Source organism: Pinus tabuliformis, chromosome X (genome assembly GCF_031772625.1).
Source record: "Pinus tabuliformis cultivar Carrire ecotype Pingquan chromosome X, CPIR1, whole genome shotgun sequence".
NCBI lineage: Eukaryota > Viridiplantae > Streptophyta > Pinopsida > Pinales > Pinaceae > Pinus > Pinus tabuliformis.
This window is the reverse complement of record NC_142308.1, coordinates 635,353,988-635,375,570: the sequence shown is the minus strand read 5'-3', so window position 1 is coordinate 635,375,570 and position 21,583 is coordinate 635,353,988. Positions and strand designations below refer to the sequence as shown.

General features: G+C 35.2%; 1 protein-coding gene across 1 annotated transcript; it reads right to left on the bottom strand.

Moving 5' to 3' along the window:
• Positions 1 to 3,008: 3,008 nt before the first annotated feature.
• On the bottom strand, positions 3,009 to 4,551 carry LOC149141592 (GDSL esterase/lipase 6-like). Its single transcript, XM_089450150.1, has 5 exons — positions 4,320 to 4,551; positions 4,101 to 4,219; positions 3,765 to 4,001; positions 3,405 to 3,663; positions 3,009 to 3,295 (listed from the first exon to the last, which is right to left on the bottom strand). Exons 1-5 carry the CDS (start codon positions 4,549 to 4,551, stop codon positions 3,042 to 3,044), a joined length of 1,101 nt encoding a protein of 366 aa, XP_089306276.1. The 3' UTR covers positions 3,009 to 3,041.
• Between the last annotated feature and the right edge of the window lie 17,032 nt (positions 4,552 to 21,583).

Here is a 21,583-nt window from a genome sequence, read left to right as displayed (position 1 = left end):
CAGGTGGTAGCCAGACGGGTGGCTCTGGTTCTTCGAAGAAAGGCAGGTCGGCAGGTGTTTCTTCTTTCCTTGATTCTGGAAGAGAAGACACAACGAAAGGTCGAAACTCGGGCACTCTCGGTGGCCTCAATACCATGGGTTTTTAGTCTGTGAACAATATACCGGGTCTGGGGCGGTTTTCCGGCGATCGCGGCTCTCACAAGCGGGATATGGTTTTTCCGATTTTGAAGCGATTCCATACAGCGGGCTACACGTGGCGATGGGGTCGACTAGAATACCGCCCTCATCGCACATTATTGTTCGGCTGGTGCGATATGATCCTCAGCCGCCGGATCAAGCGAGGTGGATCGACATTTGGGATTGATCGTGCAAGTTGGTGGTCTAGGTGGGTCAGTGTCGCGCTTCTTAACATTGCGAATTTGGCCACAGCTGTTGGATTAGGTCAGCAGGCTCATTGGTGAAGATTAAAGAGGCATGTCAAGAAGTTGGCGGGAAGTGTTAATGCTCTTTATTCTTGGCGGGATGAAAATTGTTCCAGGCGGGATGCATAATATTTTGGTTCGCTCTACAAATTCGCGGGTTGGTGGGTCTCTCGAATATGATATCTGTTTAGACCGGTGCATTGGTTCCAATGGCGGCTTCAACTTTGTTTTGCTTTTAAGAGTTTAGAGGTTTGGTTTGTAGGGGTAGGGGCTTGTGCCTCGGGCCCGTTCTCTATTTGGTTTTTGGGTCTCTTCCTTGGTCCACAACTCCTCGTGGATTGATGTAAATTTTGTATTTTATTAATGAAAAAGAAGGTCCGACTCTTGCATTAGCAAAGATGAATACTATTTTAGATATCTATTTTAAAACACAACAAAGAGGGATATCTATTTATAGACTAAAAAAGTATTCAAATACTATTTTGCAAAAGAGATATTATAATGACCATAGTATAAAAAGATTTATAATTTCTTTTTGATATATAGCAAATATAAAAAACACCTATAATTTCTTGCGCATAACTTGGATTTGAGAAACATTTTTTTAAATAAAAAATAAAAATATTGACTAAATAAAATAATCAATAATATATAAATGATTTTTTTTTTAAATTTATATATATGAATTTAAAAAAAAATCATTTTTACTATATTGGTTAAATCTTTTATTATTATTATTAGCTTAAAGTTATTAAAGAAAAAATATTTATTGTAGATTCAAACTGTTATATATAAAAATATTTTGAGAAGCAAATATTAAAAATATATTAATGATTAAAAAGAAAAAATATGTATATATCATATAAAGAAATTGTGATTCAAACATTTAGTTTAGTTTAACAATTGTATGTTATGAGAATTTTTTTTTTTTTTTTTGTCAATTTTGTAATTTTAAAATAACCACTCAAAATTTTAATAGTAAAATAAAATTATATTTAAAACTTTTTTATTATTTGATAAAAAATGTATTATCCAATTTCCATGAAAACAATCAGAAAAATAATTGATTAGTCTCGGACTAATTTATTTATCCATGTCATTGAAATTAATTGAAGCCTTTGCATCTAATGAATTGAAGTCTAACGAACTACGTTGAGATGTAACAGATTAATTAATTGGAATCTGTCTTTGCATCTAATGAATTGAAGTCTCACGGACTACGTTGAGGAGATGTAATAGAAATCAATTGGAGTCTCATCTACTTCATTAGAGATTTTTATGAAGTTGTTTGATTTGGTTTATTCTGGCCAAAATTTTAATAGAAAATTTAATCCAAAAAAATCTAAATCTCCGAAATTTAACAAAGATCCAAGTGTTCTGACAGTTTCGAAAATTTAACAAAAATCCAAGTGTTCTGAAAGTTTCAAGGACATAGTTTCTTACCTCATTAAATATTTTCGAATGTTTTTGACACTAAAAATCTTAAACATTTACCATTACATAGTTTCTTACCTCTTCAAAGATTTTCGAATGTTTTTAATCACCTTGTCCAAGTCATGTTCAAGAATCACCTTGTCCAAGTCATGTTCTCTTAAACGTTTACTATCTCTTATTTTGGTAGGCTGTAGTTTATAGCCATCCCTTACTATTTCTTATTTTTGTAGGCTGTAGTTTATAGCCATCTCGGAGAGTGGTTATTCACTTTGTTCAATCCATGTTATTTTAAATATTAGCCATTTAGTTTTAGTGTATGATAATTTTTGGGAAGTTTTAGTTTATGGTAATTTTTTGTAATTATGAGCCAGTTTTAGTTTATAGAAATTTTTTTTGAAGTTTAAAATATATAAAAAAAATAAAATAATAATATTGTAAAATAAAAATATTATTAATTATTTATAAAAAAATATAATATTTAAATTATATAGATTTAATAATTTAAAATTATTATTTTTTCAATTTGAATAAATTTAACTGAAAAATTCTAAAAAAAAAATTGATCATTAATTCAAATTTTAATGGCCACAAGTCTATTTTCATAGGGACGTTTATCTTCCAGCTTGGATGAGATTAGTTAATATTTTTTTGCCATTAATTTACTTTCAAAGGACTTCAAGCTTGGATGAGATTAGTTAATATTTTTTTTTGTCATTAGGAAAAAAACATCTTTCTATTTGAAAATAAAAGTTTAACCTTAATTTTTAAAATTAGATAATGTTAGTGAAAAACAAATGTCGCTAATAGCATCTGGCAATAACAATATTAAAATTTCTCATTCAGACTATAACTATAGGCTTCTTCCATATCATACTATTCACTTATAACGTTTCCTTTATAACATCCCATACAGTTACTACTTAGAATCAATTCTTTAAATAGCAAAAGGCTTTTTATGCATTTTATTATCAATCAAACCTCCAGAGCCTGCAAACGATTATGGTCCATTCGACTTATCCATGGACCTAATAATCATTGCAATTATTCAAATATATTTTGCCACCAGGCATGCTGATTAGAAGACATACAAACGATAACGACACATGGACGAAGTGACGAATCTGAAATGAGTCAGCCTTATCACCACCCAAATACAAAGTCAAAGGAAAAATAATGATATACTCTTCAATGTTTGTCCAGTAGTGTTTTGAGATTGAAAGGTGTGATGAAGGATGTATTTCCTTCCCAAAACTGGCGAAAAACCATCCAATAGACTCTCTCAGTGGGATGGTGTCCATCCCAAAATACATATTTCTCTGGACGTTTGCACAGAAAAGCTCTGTATTCTCCACGCTTATCCTTCGGAATCTCCAACCCACAAGATACAGCAGTGTTAAATGGCCCCGCTCCACAGCACGCAAACGTCGTGTTTTTAAAACCTGAAATCAAAGCAACGTCCCATATTTCATTTAGTCAATTCGCAAACCAAGCCAACCATATAATGTTTTCGAAATTTATACTGCTTTTTCAAATATCACTGATTTTTACCATAGGATTCACCGTGCTGAATTATATTTAATACGAAATCATAACTGTTAACTAACAGGATCGTTGCTCCATCTAATTTTTTATTCAGCTGGTTGACGCGCTGTCTGAGACCATTATTATATGCCACAACCAGCTGATTTGCAATTTCTACACATCCACCGTTATATGCCTTCACTCCTGCGAGCCTCGAATTTGGAGTACATCCCAGAGGGCCGATATCTAATACAAGCAAGTTTCTTGCCCCATTTCTGTAAAGTGCCTGCAACATCACATATAGAGAATACCCCAAAAATTATCAGAATCGAAAAAACAGGTCAATAATTAGCTGGTAAAAATAAAATATGAATGCTTTATACATACCAACAAGTGTTCGTTATATTTACTAAGCAGCAACTTAACGAAATCCTGGGCACTTGTAGAGTTTTGGAAGGTGGTATTCGCTAAATAGTTGAGGCCAATATCATTGCCACCACTGGTAATGGTATACAAGGACTTGGATAGATATTCTTTTGCGTAATAATCTCCTCCAAGATTTTTACCTAGATGCGAAGAATAGTTGGCGAATTGGCGTATCTGGAGACTTAAAGGGATGATATTCTGCATAGCGAAAACACCAACCACGTTTAAGTGCTTGGTTTCAACATGTAAATTCTTCTCTATCAATTAGATAGAACATGTGTTTATTTTGGGACTCACCAAGTAATTCCCTGTGGAATCCAGTATTCCGCTTCCTCCAGATGCGAAATTAATACCTTGAGAGAAGTTAGACCGTGGGTTCAGATATGGAGGTGGAAAGGGCAACCTTAGCTGAGTAGCTGTGGATACAAATATCATATGTATATTAATTCCATGAAAAAATCAACCGTATAATTATCACTAAGTTGGATGAGGTAGATAAATAGGTGACGAAAATACCGATGAAATCGAATGCAGTTCGGCCATTAGAGAAACGGCCAGTGGGGCGATGGAAGAAGGTCTCTCCGTATGGCGGAAAATTAGCTTTGTCAGTTGTGTTGGCAATGAAATTGTTGGTACCAGCATCTGCTAGAGAATCCCCAAAAGTGAAGATGGCAGGGACAGGGATATTAGGTAAATTAATGGCCGTAGCTAAAGGAAAATATAAAAGCAACACAAATAAGAACTCCATTATAAACTACTTCCCCTTCCTCTACCCCTTCACGGAATTGATGGACATATATACATGAAAACGAAATACAACGGCACTCTCTGTGTGATCGGCATCCACATTTATGGAGAAAGTTGATACAATTTGGGAATAAAATAAGAATGAGTTCGGCGCAATGTAAAGTAGGTGAGCCAAAGCTAAAGGTTAGTGTATTCAAATATCGAGGAGTTTAGTTCATCTATTTAGTTAGTTATTGTGTTTATATCTAGTTAGAATATGGAGTAGTTATGTGAATTTATGAGTAGAAATATGGAGTAGTTAACCAAAACACAACGCGCTTTATTTTGAGAAATGATGTGATCGTAGATCCTACTGGAAAAGATGTTGTTAATATAACGTAACAATTCTATTGCATGTGAAAAGTGCCCATTTGTCGTCACGATTATCAATCCTCCACGTCAGATGACAGTCCACAAAATCTGGCGATGAGTTCGATCGATATGTTTGTTAGATGAGGGCATTCGATGTTTTTAGAACCAAAATGGTGGCTTTTGGGTCCAGTGGCGGGGGATGTGGTCCTACTTTTGGGTTCCAACTACTTTGTAGTCAAGTAGGGATTGAGTCTTCTGCGTGACAGGGATGTCCTGTATTGCTAAACATTTAATACAAAAAACGTGATGTCTCACTTCACATTTTGATTTTATCAAAATTAAATTAAATTAAATATTAAAATAAAATAAATATAAATATAAATTTATATTTATATTAATAATTTTAAAATATATTACTTGTGAAGTAATGGAAACTCCAAAATTATATTACTTGCGAGTTCGAGGCGAGGTTGAAGTGGACGGTTTTTCAGCATAGTAATAGGGTTGGGCATCTTAGTGGATTGATACGTATGAAACAAGTAAAGCAAAATTCAATACTATATTAATTGTGAAGGTCGAGGTGAAGTTGAAGTGAGTGTTTCTTAGCATAATATTGTAGAAAAGTTTTAGTAAGGAAGGTATGAAGTTGTAGAAAAGTTTTAGTAAGGAAGGTATGAAGTTATTTTTTATCTTAGGCAATGAATGAATTAATAATTTTTTTTTGGTAAGGTTTTATTATATTAAAAGAAATTATATCACTAAATATATATATTTTTTGTAATTTTTCTGGTCTTAGTTTTATTAAATTTATTAGTTTGAAGATAACATCCAAACAGATAGTAAGTTTTAGTACAATTTATTAACCAAAGCTGAAATGGTTAGTGAAACCAAACAAAAATTAATACCATAATACAACCCACAACCATTAGGGATGAGAGGAATTGACCAAAGTAGGGTTCTCTGATCCAACACCAGGTGATGCAGGAGATCTAAAGTCATAGTGGACATTCTTTTCCATGCCTATAAGCCTCCCTTCAAAGTGTTCCAACTTCTCATAAATTATCCTTTCACTCTGCAAGGTGGTCAGACGATCTTGCATTTGCTACTGATTACATTGGAGATTGTTCAAAAGTTCAATGACCACATTCTTGTCAATACGACAATCCTTGTTGAGTTGCTCTAAGAGGAGGGTCACATGTTTGAGTTGGATATGAAATATGTCTAAAGGGGGGAGAGGGGGTGCGAGGGAGGAGGGTAATTCCACAATTCCAGGTGTCTGTGTAGGGATGGGGTCCATTGCTTCACCAAGACCACGGTCATCCATGATATGTTCTCCATGTTGACCCCTTGGTCCTACACCCCTTCTCTCCCTTCCACATTAATAGTGCATAGTCTGTTGAGATGGGTCCCAAAGAAACCTACAATTAAAGTTGAACCTCATTGGCCTACAATAGTCTACACAAGTATATTGACAAGTCCCCCCACTCAAACCATGATGCAACCAAAAAACCACAAACCATGCAAGGGAATTTCAATAACTCCGCAAGGAAATTTCAACCATGCAAGGGAATTTCAATAACTCTGCACCCAAACATCGAGAATCACCCCACAATAAAAGTTAACACTAAGCTCGACTAGAAAGAGTGGAGGTTGAGCTCAAATTCTTCTAGCTAGGCCCTTTAAAACACCACCAGAAACTCTCAATGTGACTGACCAAACCTCTATTATCACACCAATTCTCAAAAATATTCACATGAATAAGATAGGGCTCCCCAAAGAAGGAATACCCACCTACAACATTGACAATTGCAAAAGAAAACCTCTCATAAAAACCATAAATCCTTACCGATTTCCTTGTTAGAGGTCTACAATCCAATTCCAACTAGCAATCCATCATGCAAAGACCCCACATTGTTGGTAACTCCTTAGAATTTTGAGAAATATTCTAGCTGATACTCATTATGCTACGGTCCCACATTTTCTTTCCCTATACCACCTTACTGAATTCTTTAACTTTTCAACCTTCCATAGAGAATCACCAATCTTTTGCATTATATTTCCATACCCCATCTAGCTCTTGCATATTCCCATCATACACAGGCATAATAGGACCAATGCCCACTATACCAAAACACAAATGTCTATCAGTGTGGCAAGAACCATCACATAAATAACCCATCTTCTCTCCTTAAGGCATGTCCACTTCACACAAACATGCATGTCATCGTCATTCAATCATTCAATACCCCCACCCCCTTCCTAAAATTCGACAATACTAGTGATGTGGCATGCCCCCCACTGATCCTAATGTTTCCCCAGTCCATCACCCCCATTAGGGAAATGAATTGAATACATGTAGTAAGGTAAATTATGGAATTGAATTTTAACAATTAAAGTTAAAATTAGGGTCAATTTAAATATATGAATGATTTTAATTTGCATATTTATTTGCAGTGTGGAGTAGTTTAATAATTTTATGTTTTAGTTTTTTTAATTTGAATTTGTTAATATATTTTTTAATAATATTTTTATTTTTAGTTATTTAAAATAATTTTTTGGATACATAAAGGAGTTCTATGCCCTAAAATATCTATGTGGCATTTGGATTGTGTAAACTATACAACTCAAAATAGTGATTCCAACAAATTCTTGTTAAAAAAATTGACCAAAAAATATAATTGAAAATAAATCAAAATATATAAAAATTAAACTATGATGATTTTATTAGTGTAAATTTAAAGTAGTTAAGTAAATTTATTAATAGAAGATGTTTTAATTATTCTTACAGTGTTAAATTAAACTTTTAGTGTTAAAATGGAAAAAGTTATGTGTTGCTTATAAAGTGAGTTATTTATGAGTGTAGTGAAGGAAAAGTTAATTTTGTAGTAAATAGAGTTTATTTTCTAATACTTTTTCTTTAAGAATATTTGAAGTACTTTTGATGGATTCTTAGAGTTCAAAAATCTGTAATGTTAAGACGCTTAAATGCAATTGGATTTGGTAGTCACTCTATAGTTAAATTTTTTGTTTAAAACAAATAGTTTTTCAAACTTCAATTCAGAAATTTTTTCTTGTTACATTATTAGACTTTAACAAAATAAGAGCACAAAGTTCAAGTGTTTATTGTCTTTGAAATGCTATTAGGTTGGATTAAGGCGGTTCTTCATGTTCATGTTGTAAGATTTTAGTTTTAGATTGAGATATATATTCCATTTAAATTTGATATTAAGCATTTCTTTATAATGTGTAACATGACTCCAATTCACTTATGGGCATATATCATTCTAGTTCATCCTTTATAAATTTGAATTTAAAAATTTATTCTAACCTAGATTTGTCATACTATGATGCCATGATTAATTATTCTCAATAGGGATCTAATACCATATACAAAATATAAAACTATTGTCATACCAATTATATAACAAATCAAAAGCCCAATTGGAACTATGATATGACAAGGTAACAATATACTTCGCATATCAAACACATATGCAGTCCTAACCACATTTCATTCCATGCATAATTGTAAGCATACCATCATAAAAATAAAATATTTAACACATAAAACTTGCCATCCAAAATCATATAATGTAGAACATGTATCCTTTTATGAGGTCCCACCAATCCATAGTCACTACTATTCAATCTCTCTCAACAATAGGTCACCCACAATTTGAGGTTATCACTCCACTAGGAAAAGGGATACCTAAGGCTATTAGGTCCTATAATCAACAAAAAAATAACTAGACCAAGGCACTAAACTCTAGTTCAAATTCCAACCTAACAACATTTGATTCCTCATCATATTGCATAATTGAAGGAAGTTTGTCCACTTCTCTATGTTGTAGTCCCTCAGGTGGTACCACTTCTCTCCAATATCTACAACATGGATTGTTTAAGAACTCTAAGAGCTCTATGGTTCCAAGAACTCCAACTAATATAATGTAGTCTCTAGGCAGTCCCTAGGGCTCACAGAAGGGAAACCTATTCCTAAAATTTATTTTTCTAGGTCTCCATCCTTCCCCAAGAAAATCCAAGGAGAATTTTCCACCCCTATCCACCTAAGATTTATAGGGTTATCGAAGTTAATAAGGTTATAGTGGATCCCCTACTCTCACTCAACATATACCCAAATCAAAGGTGGAAAGAAAGGAGTGATGGATTTATTGAGAATGATGGATTTCTCACGAAGCCTAAAGTTTGTATATCCATTCTCCTTTTCTAACAAGTGGAAACCAAATAACTCCCTCCCCACACATGGTAATTCATCCCATGACTTAGGAACTTAAGATAAAAATCATAACATATGATGTATTCTTTTAGGAATATATTATTTTATTCCTTCACTAAATCCCACTTGACTTAGTCCCTTTCATTAATCCCCTAGCCTCCTTTTCGCTCATGGATTCCTTATCCTCCATGTACTTTTGCATGATTAGACTTAAGCAGTGATGTATTTTATTAATATATGAGTGTCATTATAATTTACATTTCTATGCTCACTATCTTCTTAGAACACATGCCCTATTTTCTAATATCACACAAGAACTCCAATCCCAAAACATACATACATAGACACTCTAACCCAAAAACCATACTAGATCACTAGCCTATAAAACATAAGTAAATTTACAATCTAGGGGTATTACAATCCCCTCATCCTTATTTATGCACTATATTTAGTGAATTATATAAATATCTAGAATCAAAATCCTAAAAAATATACAAGTATTCTTCTTGCATGGCATCCTTGTGCTCCCAAATAGCACCTTCAGGAACAAAACAATTCCATTAGACCTTTACCAAGCTCATGGACCAATTCTTGAAAATTTTGACCTTCTTATCTAATATGTGCACTACCTGTACCTGTAATTCACCCTCATGCTCAAACTGGATCACAATCTAATCAATTACGTGGTTAGGATTAGGGACATACGTTTTAAGAAATGACACATAAAACACATTATGTATGCACATGGATGCAGGTATTACAAACATGTGTGCAATAGGACCAATCATCTCTAGGATTTGAAATTGGCCATAATATATCATTGCTAGTTTTTGGTAGCTTCCCAACCTTATTGCACATTCCTTAAATTTCACTTTCGAAAAGACATGCTCACCCACTCTGAATTCTTTGTGTGTTCTACCTTTTTATGCAATTTTGTTCTTCAATTTCTTCTTTAAATTTACCATATTCTCTTCTTTTTTTCAAAGTAATTTTTACCTAATAATAGCCTTATCAATTGGGTTATCCTAACTCATAATTTTGTTTCATTTCCTATCATACAAGGCTTCAAATGGGATCATCTTAAAAGATGAAAAAGGCCTATTTTTTATGAAAATTAAACCAAATATAGTTACTATTATTGTTTTGATGGTTTGTCAATCACACACATCCACATCATATCTTCAATCACTTGATTGATCCTATTTTTCTCCCATCTAACTCTCGGTGATATACTTTTCTAATTTATTTATTTTCCCAAATAATGGGATGTTAGGAAGAGAAGGGATTCCATTATTTAACATTATATCTTATTCCATTGCTAAGAGAAACATTCGAGAGTGGTATCTTGTGAGTATGATGGAGGAGGAGGATCATGTAACATGCATTAAGGCCACAATGTCGAAAGGTAACTTCATAGAGAGTTCCCACTACCTTGTATATGTGTTTTTACAAATGAAGCAATGGGAGAAGAGAATAGGCCTCACCTTATCGATATGTTTGATGTGATATTGGGTTTCTAAGGATAAATCCTATTTCATTTGTGTGGATGGTGTATTATTGTGGCTATTTTCATTTTTTTGTTTTAGTTATTTCTCAAAATTTAAGCAAAGCTAGTAATTAATTAATTTGGGATCTAAGGAAACATTAAATTTCATAGTTTAATATTTTAGAATATTATAAGATTTGTTGTGATGAACCATTCTACTAGAATATCCATGGAATTTTACAAATCATATTGGTATCACAAAAATTTTCATTGGAGTATTTGTGGGAAATTATAGGATCTAGGAATTGGTTTAAGAAGAAAAATCATAGAATCCTAGCAACGGCAGACGAGTTTGTTTACAACAACCCTTGAGATATAATATTAGAGAGATTTGCAAGGAAGAAAGAGAAAGTAGTTGAAATTTCTCACAATTTGGTCCTCCTCATGGTGGTTCTAATAGGAAATATTTGACCATTTTGGGCTAATGAAGGATCTAACTCAAAGATCGGATCATAAGGGAAACTAAGAGATCATGAAGAGCCAAAAAAATTGAGGAAAGAACCTATGAAAGAGAGGCCAAGTTCCACTATCATTATCGATTAATCCTAGACAAACCCCATGTTAAGCATAAAACCCGTTATTAAGCCCTAGATATTGGGTTATTACATTAATATTACTATATTTTTATGTAGGCCAAAGAATTTGAGTTTGCCCTTTCATTATAATTGTACTCTTTCTATCCCTATATATATTTGTAAAAGTAGGTTTTCCCCTCATGGATTGTAATTATTAGATTCTTATCATTTTTAAGGTGCATGGTTCATAATATTTGGTATTAGAGTATACATACCAAAGGCTTTGCTACTTCGAATGAGTAATCGTGGCACTTTCAATATAATTTTTTAGGGGAGGAACTTCAGGCTGTGAAATTATTTAGAAAATGAGGAGAGATATTGATGTACATCTAATTAAAATTTTATATTTTTTTTCACTATACTTACAGACATACACCCTGTGGAAGTTACGGTTTTTTAAATCCTCCTAGATTAGTTTCGAAAGAGTGATATATTGAATTTTTTGTTATAACCTCATTTTTAGGACACATCAAACTTTGAAACATTTAAGAGACTTATGAGAGGTATTATATATGGCTAATAAAAATTTTGGATTTTGGTTCAATACAAATTTGGAGATACACACTATAGAAGTTAGGGTTTCTGCATAGTTCTGAAATGATTTTCAAACTAGTGATATTGAAATTTCTATTGTAAATTTCTCCTAGGGAAATTTCAAATAGTGAATTTTTCAGCAATCTGAAAGGACATAATGAGTACATTAGTTAAAATTTTCATAATCATATTTTAAAAAGTTGACATGTAACATGCTATACAAGCTTTCTCTTGGGAAAAGGCCAAAATTCAGAAAGTTTTGGGAAGCTTACCGTAACTTTCACTCGGCACATTAATTTTTTTTTAAACCTATGGAATTGTAGAGAAGACATATCAAAGTAATCTAGGCCAAACTTTTAGATTTAGAAGGGTTGTAATTTTAGAAATATATTGGGACAAAAATAAACCATCTATATAATTTGTGAATTAGGGTTTTGAAAGGTGTGTAACATATAATTGGAATAAATTTTTATTAGAAGAATTATTTTTGGTGATTTAAAAATTGTGATAAAGAGGATAAATAAGAGAATTATTATTTACTTTCATGACTCCTAATGGTTCTTCAAAATATACTTCACCACTGAAATTTATAGAAATCCTATCCATTATTCATGAAGAAATAAAAGATGCTCATTGTTTGGTATCTAAATTCAAAAGTCAAGTGACACAGGTGCAAGAATAAGAGAAGAATGCAAAAAAGATATGGAAGATAACATGGAAGGAATACAGAAAAATATGAGCCCTATGAGGGTAGTGAATTATGCTAATAAGCGAGAATACTCGATAAACAAGGGCGAGTGACGATTTTGGAGCTAGGGTTACAGACTTGCAGAGTTCGTTCTCCATGGAAGGATGTAAAGGAGGGATCTCCACTCCCTCCTACAATCAGGAAATGGGCAGCAGAGGCAAAAAACCAATAGAAGAAAATAGAGGGCCTTCAAATGGAAGGCAAGGAAATAGGGAAGAGGAGTAGGAAGGCTCTAAATCTAGGGAGAATAACAACACTACAGAAAACGAGGTAGAGGACAAGAAACAGGGAGCTAAAGAAAAAGCTCAAAAAGGACCATGCAAGCCCAAAACCACAATCACGCCCTGAGTAGTTTTGAATGATCCTGCTCTACAAGCGCATAGGGACCAAATGCAGACATATGCTATCATTTGTAAATTTCTGGGCTTATGGCCCACTGAAAAAGCTTTACAAACATGGATTACATACCACTGGAAACCAAAAGGAAGCATAGAACTACATCTTGGGTCAGAGGTATTCTTTATGGCAGTCTTTGCAAACATTAAAGATAAGGACAAAGTATTTGAAGGAGGGCCTTATTTTTACGCAGCTGCAGGCCTGTACATGTGACCATGGGTTATGAATTTTGTCCCAGAATGAGAAACTTTTACCTCGGTCCCGGTTTGGGTTAGACTCTACTCTCTACCTTTGGATTATTGGCAACTGGAATCCTTATCTGCCATAGGAAATAAGTTAGGGCATTTTGTCAAAGCTTCTGAGGCCACCAGAAAGGGAAAATACACATCCTTTGCAAGAATACGTGTGGAGATGGATCTTTCAGGAGCTCTGCTGGATGAGTAAATCTTGGAAGTGTTTGATGAAGAATGGGTGCAAATAGTGGATTATGAACACATTCCATTCAAATGTCGCAAATGCCATGAGCATGGGCACCTATTCAGAGATTTCCCTCTCAGTAAAACATAAAATAAGAGCAAAACCAACACCATGAAAGATACTAAAAGCTTTCATAAAGTGGTTCAGAAAGGAAAAGGAAACAAAAGGGGAAGGAAGCCATTTCAAACAGAAAAGCAACTAGCAAGCCAAAACAGGTTTCAAGCACTAGAAGAGGAAGAGGTGATAACGAAAGTAGATCAGGCCAATGGAGGAAGTCCGGTGGAGGAGGAGAACAGTGATAATGATGAGCAAACATAAAGCATCAATAAACAGAAAGAAGAAATGTTGAGTGACATAGAACTAGAGATGGACCAGGAAATGATCTAGAGTGAGATGGAAATGGAAGACCATGACCTTCAGGAGATTCTCAAGAATGAGAATCTAGATCTAGAAGGATTCTTCAAACAAGGAACCAGGGAGGGAGTGGATTCGTTACCTGCATAGGAGTTCAATAGAGTGCAACAACTGTTCATATGGAAAACACAGACCATAGGATTGGAAAAGAAAAGGGAAAGTGAAAGACAAGGCAACGAAGGTGTGAAAGCTATGAAAACCACACTAGGATTAACACCTAGAAATCCAAGAAAGAAAAGAGGAAGAAAAAGTAGAATGAGCTTTTGATGGAATGTGGAAAGATAATGATAGACTTAGGTAAGATGAAAGACCTATCCAGTTACTCCTTTACAAATCTTTAATAATGAATTTCATTTCTTGGAATATTAGGGGTCTAGGCAGTAAAAGAAAACAAAGGTTACTTAGTAATAGGATGAAACAAACAGCTCTAGATGTGATCTGCATCCAGGATATTAAATGTTCCATTCAAAAATAAAAAAGATTCACATCAAATGGCTCAATAGATTTGAGTTTCTGGAAGTCAAAGCAGAGAATACAGCAGGAGGTATTCTCATGCTTTGGAACCCCCAAAAAGTTGATATTATAGATGCTGAGGCATCTAGGGATTATCTTTTAGTGGTCATGCAACCAATGGGAGATAAGGATATTTACCTGGTCGCGAATGTATATGGCCCCCAAAGGATGGATGGTAAACTCAAGCTTCTAGCTTCCTTGAAGGAGCTCAGGGAAAGATATGCAAGAATCCCTTGGATTATGGGGGGTGATTTCAATATGATCAAATCGCTATCGGAGAAAAAAGGGGGTACCATAATTCTAAATAAAGACTCTTATGCTTTTCAAACCTTCATAAACAATATGAAGCTAGTGGATATAGTAATGAATAATGGCACTTTTACTTGGAACAATAAAAGAGGAGGAGAATCTTAGGTGGCCTCCAAATTAGATAGATACATAATCTCAGAGGATCTCATGCTCAAGGACAAGGACATAGCTGCTAGAGTTCTACCCTTTGGAGGATCTGATCACTGGCCGATACAGTTGGAAATTTAGAGCATTGGTACCCCCAGGAATAGACCTTTTAGATTTGAAAACATCTGGCTCTTCCACCCAGATTTTAGCAATAACATAGCCATATGGTGGGCAGAAGATTTGAATATTCAGGGCACAAGAATGTTCCTTCTTCAAAAAAGGCTCAAACATATTAAACTTAGGCTCAAGGAATGGAACAAGAAGGAATATGGAAATATTTTTGTAGCAAAAAAATATTTTGAAGGGAAAATGAAGGAGCTCCACCAAACCCTTATCTTGGAGGGTTTTGATAAAGATAGAAGTGAGCAGGCAACCAAATATCATCAAGAATGGGAGAAATTATGTAAACAAGAGGAGATTTTTTGGAGGCAAAAATCTAGGGTGGAATGGCTAATAGAAGGAGAATGTAACACTAGATTTTTCCAGAAATCCACCATGGCGAACAGAGCTCACAACAGATTTGTTCAATCAAGGATGAGGGAGGTAATCTTCTCAATTCTCATGAAGAAATAGAAGCAATGCTGGTTCGGCACTTTCGTGGTATTGCACAAGAAACTTGTTCAGAAAAAGAGCAATCTATCAGGTGTATATCAAGACATATAGCCAAGCTAGTTTCCAGAGAGGACAACTTCAACCTTAACAGACTAGTGATGGAAGAGGAGGTGAGTGAGGTCCTAAAAGAAATGCAAAATGTTAAGGCACCAGGCCTAGATGGTTTCAATGTAGATTTCTTTAAATCTTGCTGGAATATAGTAAAACAGGACATCCTGAACGTTGTGGAAGACTCTAGAAGTGATAAATCTATATTGAAGGCGCTTAATACAACCTTTATCTCCTTTATCCCTAAACAAGAATTGGCTCAAACTCTGGATAGGTTTAGACCCATATCCTTGTGCAATTTTGTCTATAAGATAATATCCAAAGTTGTGGCAAATAGACTCAAACCTCTTCTTCCTACCCTGGTGTTAGTTGAACAATCTGGATATGTGGAAGGTAGGCAAATCCTCGACAACATCATTCTAGCTCATGAGGTGGTGCACTCACTGAAAATCAACAATAAAGCTGGACTGATCATGTAATTGGATATAGCCAAAGCTTATGATAAGCTAAACTGGACCTATATCAGAAAAGTTCTCATTACTTTTGGGTTTGATCATGACTGGATCAGATGGGTAATGGCCCTAGTAACTTCTCCCAGTTTTTCTATTCTTGTTAATGGATCTCCCTGGAAACTTTTATTCCTTCAAGAGGCCTCAGGTAGGGAGATACACTCTCTCGCTTTCTCTTCATACTCATGATGGAAGGGCTGGGTCGATCTATCAAGCATGCTAAAATAGTTGGGAAAATCAAAGGAATCCAACATTCTGAAGATGGTCAGGCCTTAACTCATCAACAATTTGTTGATGATACCATGCTACAGGGTATCCCCACTATCAAAGAAGCTCTAGCTTATAAGCAAATCCTGAGAGACTTTGCCATGGCTTCAGGTATGGAAGTTAATCTCTCCAAATCTAAGATTTTTTTCTTTAATACTCACATTGACATTCAGAGAAATATTTCCATAATTTTGGGCTTTCAAAGGGAGATCCTCCCCCCAAAATATTTGGGAGTTCCTCTTACAACCAAACCTTTACACAAGAGCATCTAGGAACCAGTGATTAACAAATTGCAAGACAAAATCAGGAAATGGACTATTAGATCATTAAATTTGGCTGGTAGGTTGGTGCTAACCAAGGCTGTACTACAAGCTATCCCAGTCTTTATGCTATCAGCTCTCCCGACACCATTAGGAGTCATGCATAAATTCAAAACCATACAAAGAGACTTTCTTTGGGGCAAGGGGGAAGAAAAAAATAAATGGGCCTTGGTAGCATGGGAAAAAATCTGCAAACCTAAAAACTATGGGGGCTTGGTTTAGATGATCTTGAGATTCTAAGCAAGGTTTTAGGAGCTAAGGTATGGTGGTGATGGGTAAAAGACCCAGAGGTCCAGTGGGCTAGAATTTGGAAAGAAAAATATGCCAACAATTGGCAAAACAATGATCTAATAAGAATGTCAGGACATAGAAAGGGATCACATATTTGGAATAAGGCATGGGATAACTAGGGCTTAGTACAAGGAAATAGTTTCTGGGAAATCAGAGATGGAAATCTGGCCCTATTCTGGGAGGACAGATGGCAACAAGAACCTATTTTGTTAAAAGAAGATTTAAGGGATCTCAAGGAAGAGACAGATACCAAAGGGCTATCTAAAGTAAAATACTTTTGGGATCAAATCAGCAGTATGGGAAAATGGAGAACCTGGAGGAACTTTGATTTTAGGGATGACATCCCTTTGAAGGCTAAAGCACAGACTCTAAAAAAAATGGTAGAACAAAGGAATATTTTGAGGTTTGAGGAGCAAGACCAGCTAAGATGGGGCAACAATAATGAGGGAGCCTTTAATCTCAAGGAAGCCAAACTCATTCTCCTTAACCTTAACTCTCAAGCTCTGGATAAGATTTGGAAAGGCCTATGGAGACATCAAGGCTGGATGAAAATTAAACTCTTCGTGTGGCTGGTTAAGCATAGGAAAATTATGTCATGGGAAAATATTAGGAAGAGGGGTATCCTGGGGCCTTCCAAATGTCAGCTCTATGACGTCCAAGAGGAAACTATAGAGCACCTTCTCAACAACTGCATTTTCACATCCAGTTTGTGGGATTCTTTTGCCACCATCTTACAACAAAATGATAGGGACAAAGGGAGTATCAATTAATACCCTAAACAATTGGAGAAGAAAATTTTCAGATAATGAAATTCTTAGCTCAACATGGGCCATCATTCCAAGCTTCATTATTTGGAATGTCTAGAAAGAACGAAACAATAGAATCTTCAAGAATGAAAAGAAGCCTTTCCAATGCCTTCTAGAGCAGATCTTAAATCAACTCAAGGAAACGGTCGGCACTATTGTGTGAACTCTCCCTAAGAACCCACCTTCAGCGGCTGATTTGAGAATTCTCAATGGGTTGGGGTTGCAGGGGCTTATTCCTCAGGGACTGGATAGGACCGTATTCTCCATCAATTCTGAGCAAGATTTCTGCCATCCTCCCCCTAAGGGCCTTTTGAAATTCAACATTGATGGGGCTTCTAAAGGGAACCCGGGTACCGCAGGTTATGAAGGAGCGTTAAGGGATGAGAATGGAAGTGTCCTTTTTATCTTCTACTACCATTTAGGGAAAGCCACCAATAACATGGTGGAATTGATGGCTATGGAGCAATGTTTAGATCTCCTAGAATAGGAGAACCGACAGAATGTGATAGTTGAAGCCGATTTTGAGTTAATCATCAAATTGGTGAAGAGAATCAGTTGGGGATCAAAGCTCGAAAAAATCTCAAGGAATTGGAGGCTGATCCAGGGCTTTCAACGGATTCAGCAACATCTCCAGAGCCTTCGTACAGTCATCTTTAAACATGTCCATAGATCGGCCAATAAATTGGCGGATCTTCTGGCCAATCAAGGTGTGATCCACACAGAGAATAGGATGGCGATGAGCTGGCTAGAGTGGCCTCAGAGTAGGTTAAAATAAATTTTTAATGACCAAGAAGATGAATACAGGTTCGTGTTTCGGAGTATAACTATGGAGGTGGAGTCTGGTTAATTCAGCGACTCCCGGCGATAGCGAGTCGGGTGGCTCCGATTCTTCGAAGATGGGTAGGTCAGCAAGTGTTTCTTCTTTCCTCAATTCCAGAGGAGAAGACATTTCGGAAGGACGGAACTCGGATTCTATCATCGACTGCATTACCATGGGTTTTCCGCCCGTGCACATTATACCGGGACGAGGGCCGTTTTTTGGCAATCGTAGGCCTCACAAGTGGGAAATTGTATTTTCATTTTGGAAGCGATTCCATATAGTAGGCGACACGTGGTGGTGGGGTCGGCTAAAATACCACCCTCATTGCACACTAAATATCAGTGATATAGGCCGACCCGATATGCACCTTTGTCATCGGATCCAGCAAGGCGGATCGACGGCTGCGATTGATCATGCAAGTTGGTTGTTTAGGCAGGTAAGTACTGCGCTTTTTGACTGCGCAAATTAGTCCTTGGTCGTCGGTTTGGGTCAGCTGGCTCAACGATGACGATTAAAGCGGCTTGTCTGGAAGTTAGTGGGAAAAGTTTTTTCTCCTTTTTCTTGGCAGGAGGAATTTTTTCACAAGTGGGAGGCTAATTGTTTTGGCCATGTTGCAGGCTTCATCTTTGTTTTGACTTTAAGAGTTTAGAAGTTGGGTTTTTCGGGGTAGGGGCTTTTGCCTCGGGCCCGTTCTCTATTTGGTTGTGGGTCCCCTCCTTGGTCCACAACTCTTTGTGGATAGTTGTAAATTTTGTACTTTATTTATGACGTAGAAGGTCTGACTCTTGCATTAGTAAAAAAAAAAACATGGAAGGAATACAAAAATCCAAGGAAGAAATACAAAAAACTATCTAGAGATAAATACAAGCATTCATGAATTTCATGGAAAGATTCTCTTAGAGAGGATTTCTGAAGGAGATATGGAGATCCAAGGAAATTGTGAAAATAAGGAGAACAATTGTGTTGGAAATCAATCACATATGGGGAACATTTATCACAATTAGAGAGCAAAAATATTGAATCACAAAACTATAATCATGATTTTTCACTTGAGGATCCACATCATCCCATCTTCTAGTTAACATCTAGAAAATTTTTCATTATGAACATTAATATGATGAAGTATTAAGGTAATGCTCTTATAGCCCAAATATCCTATATGGAGAAATACTTTGTTATACACCAAATGACAACTTGGTTAAAACAAAAAAATTAGATGAATAGAAAGCATATCAACATCAGAGTGCAATGGAATTTTAAGCGGGGGATTGGGTATTTCTAAGACTACAACCATACAAATAGTTTCCCCTCAACCAACGAAAGAAGGAAAATAAATTATCACTGAGGTATTATGTCCCCTATAATACGTTTCTCTTGCCTTCATGTAGACACCTAGTCATCCATGTTTCTCTCTTAAAGAATCTAATTAGTAACAAGATCCCAATCCAAACTATTTCACTAGATATTAATGGAAGTGGAAACATTGAATTAGAAATAGAAATAATCCAAGAGAAAAGGATTAAATGTATAATATATCAAGCTTTTATTTAATAACTCATTAGATGAAAGAACCTACTAGTGGAAGAGGTGACATGGGAACATGATTTATTCATGTAGTAACACTCACAATTAGTCAAGTGTTGAGGGCAACACTTGTTTGAAGGAGACCTACATGTTAAGCCCCAGATAAGCCCCATGTTAGCCCTAAAACCCCATGTTAATCCTTGCATATTTATTTGTTACATCTCTTTTGTTATATTATTATGTAGGTAAAAATATTTCATTATACACTTTCAAGATAATTTTACCCTTTCCCTCCCATATTCCAGGGAGACATATTCTTGAGATCATAAAATATTGTTTGATACATTGTATTCATTCTAAAAGGAGGTTCCCCCCTTGAAGTGGACTGCAATTATTGGATTCTAATCAATTTTAAGGAACATGTTTCATGATATTACCCCTTAATATTTCTTATTTAATTTGGAAGAAAAAATGGATACCAAGGTGAAATTGATGTAACAATGTTGAATAATTGGTTGAAATACATATAGGTCTAGTTTAGTATTCACCATATAGAAGAACAATAGAATATTTAGTTTGTTAGACTGAGACTAAATGGACATACATTAACTGGTTGGAAAGTCACATGGAGGCACTTAGGTTGGACTGTGATCGGCCAATAACTAAGTGGGAGGATTTAAAACCCTAATTAAGTCATATTTCTATCCTATTAGGTATAAAGAGGACTAATGGATCCATTAGGATTACTTCAAGAAAGGGAAGTGTAGAGTTTGCAAGAGTACATCATTGATGTTAGGAAGATGGATATCATGTTAGGTATCTATCCCAAGAACCTAGATGTACTCCTCAAGTATTTTGAAGGCCTATATATTCATTTGTGAAAGAAAATATTCAATCCTAGGATAGTTTATTTAGCTTGTGTGCAAGAAAAATAGCTAGAAAATAAAGGTGACAAAAAAGGACAACCAAGTGGTTCCAAATAGAATGAGAGCCTATATGCTACCAAGGAGAGAAGGAAGAAGTGGAGAGGGAAAGAAAATAATACAACAACCACTAGACATTAGTTTAATGATCCAAGTAACAACCACAACCATTGAAATATCAATGGTACCACTAAGGAAAAGTGTTAGAAACTAAATCTACATCTATTCCATAAGAACCATAAGAAGGATGCTAAGAAGAAGAACCTTTTAGCTATAAATTTAAGCAATCATGTAGTGAGTATCTCAAATGGAGATGAGAAGATTGTTTGAAATTTAGTGCAAAATGAGATGAATTTGGGTATCCTTCATCACCAAGAAGATCACATTTAACTATATTTACATATATGTAAGTGCGTGCTACTCCTAGGGTCTAGTCCATTGTTCTTTGATATTTTAGTTCTATTTTTGTATACTACTTTCCTAGAGTTCAAGAATACATGTGTGGGTTCGCATTTGGATTCTCATTTATTTTTTTCTAATTCCATTCACGATAAACTCTACTTTTTACTATGTTTCACAAGTGATTAACTAAGTCCATTTATGGTTAGTTAAATAATACTAAGTAGTCATTTTTATACCCATATATATGAACTAAGAAAATTTAACTAG

Bases quoted from the DNA above. Each gene is read 5' to 3' on its own strand.
- LOC149141592 (XM_089450150.1), bottom strand. From the start codon at position 4,551: ATGGAGTTCTTATTTGTGTTGCTTTTATATTTTCCTTTAGCTACGGCC. The intron at 4,002-4,100 runs GTGAGTCCCAAA...TTCGCTATGCAG, and splicing joins ATTCCACAGGGAATTACTTG to AATATCATCCCTTTAAGTCT. The intron at 3,296-3,404 runs GTAAAAATCAGT...CTTTGATTTCAG, and splicing joins TCAGCACGGTGAATCCTATG to GTTTTAAAAACACGACGTTT.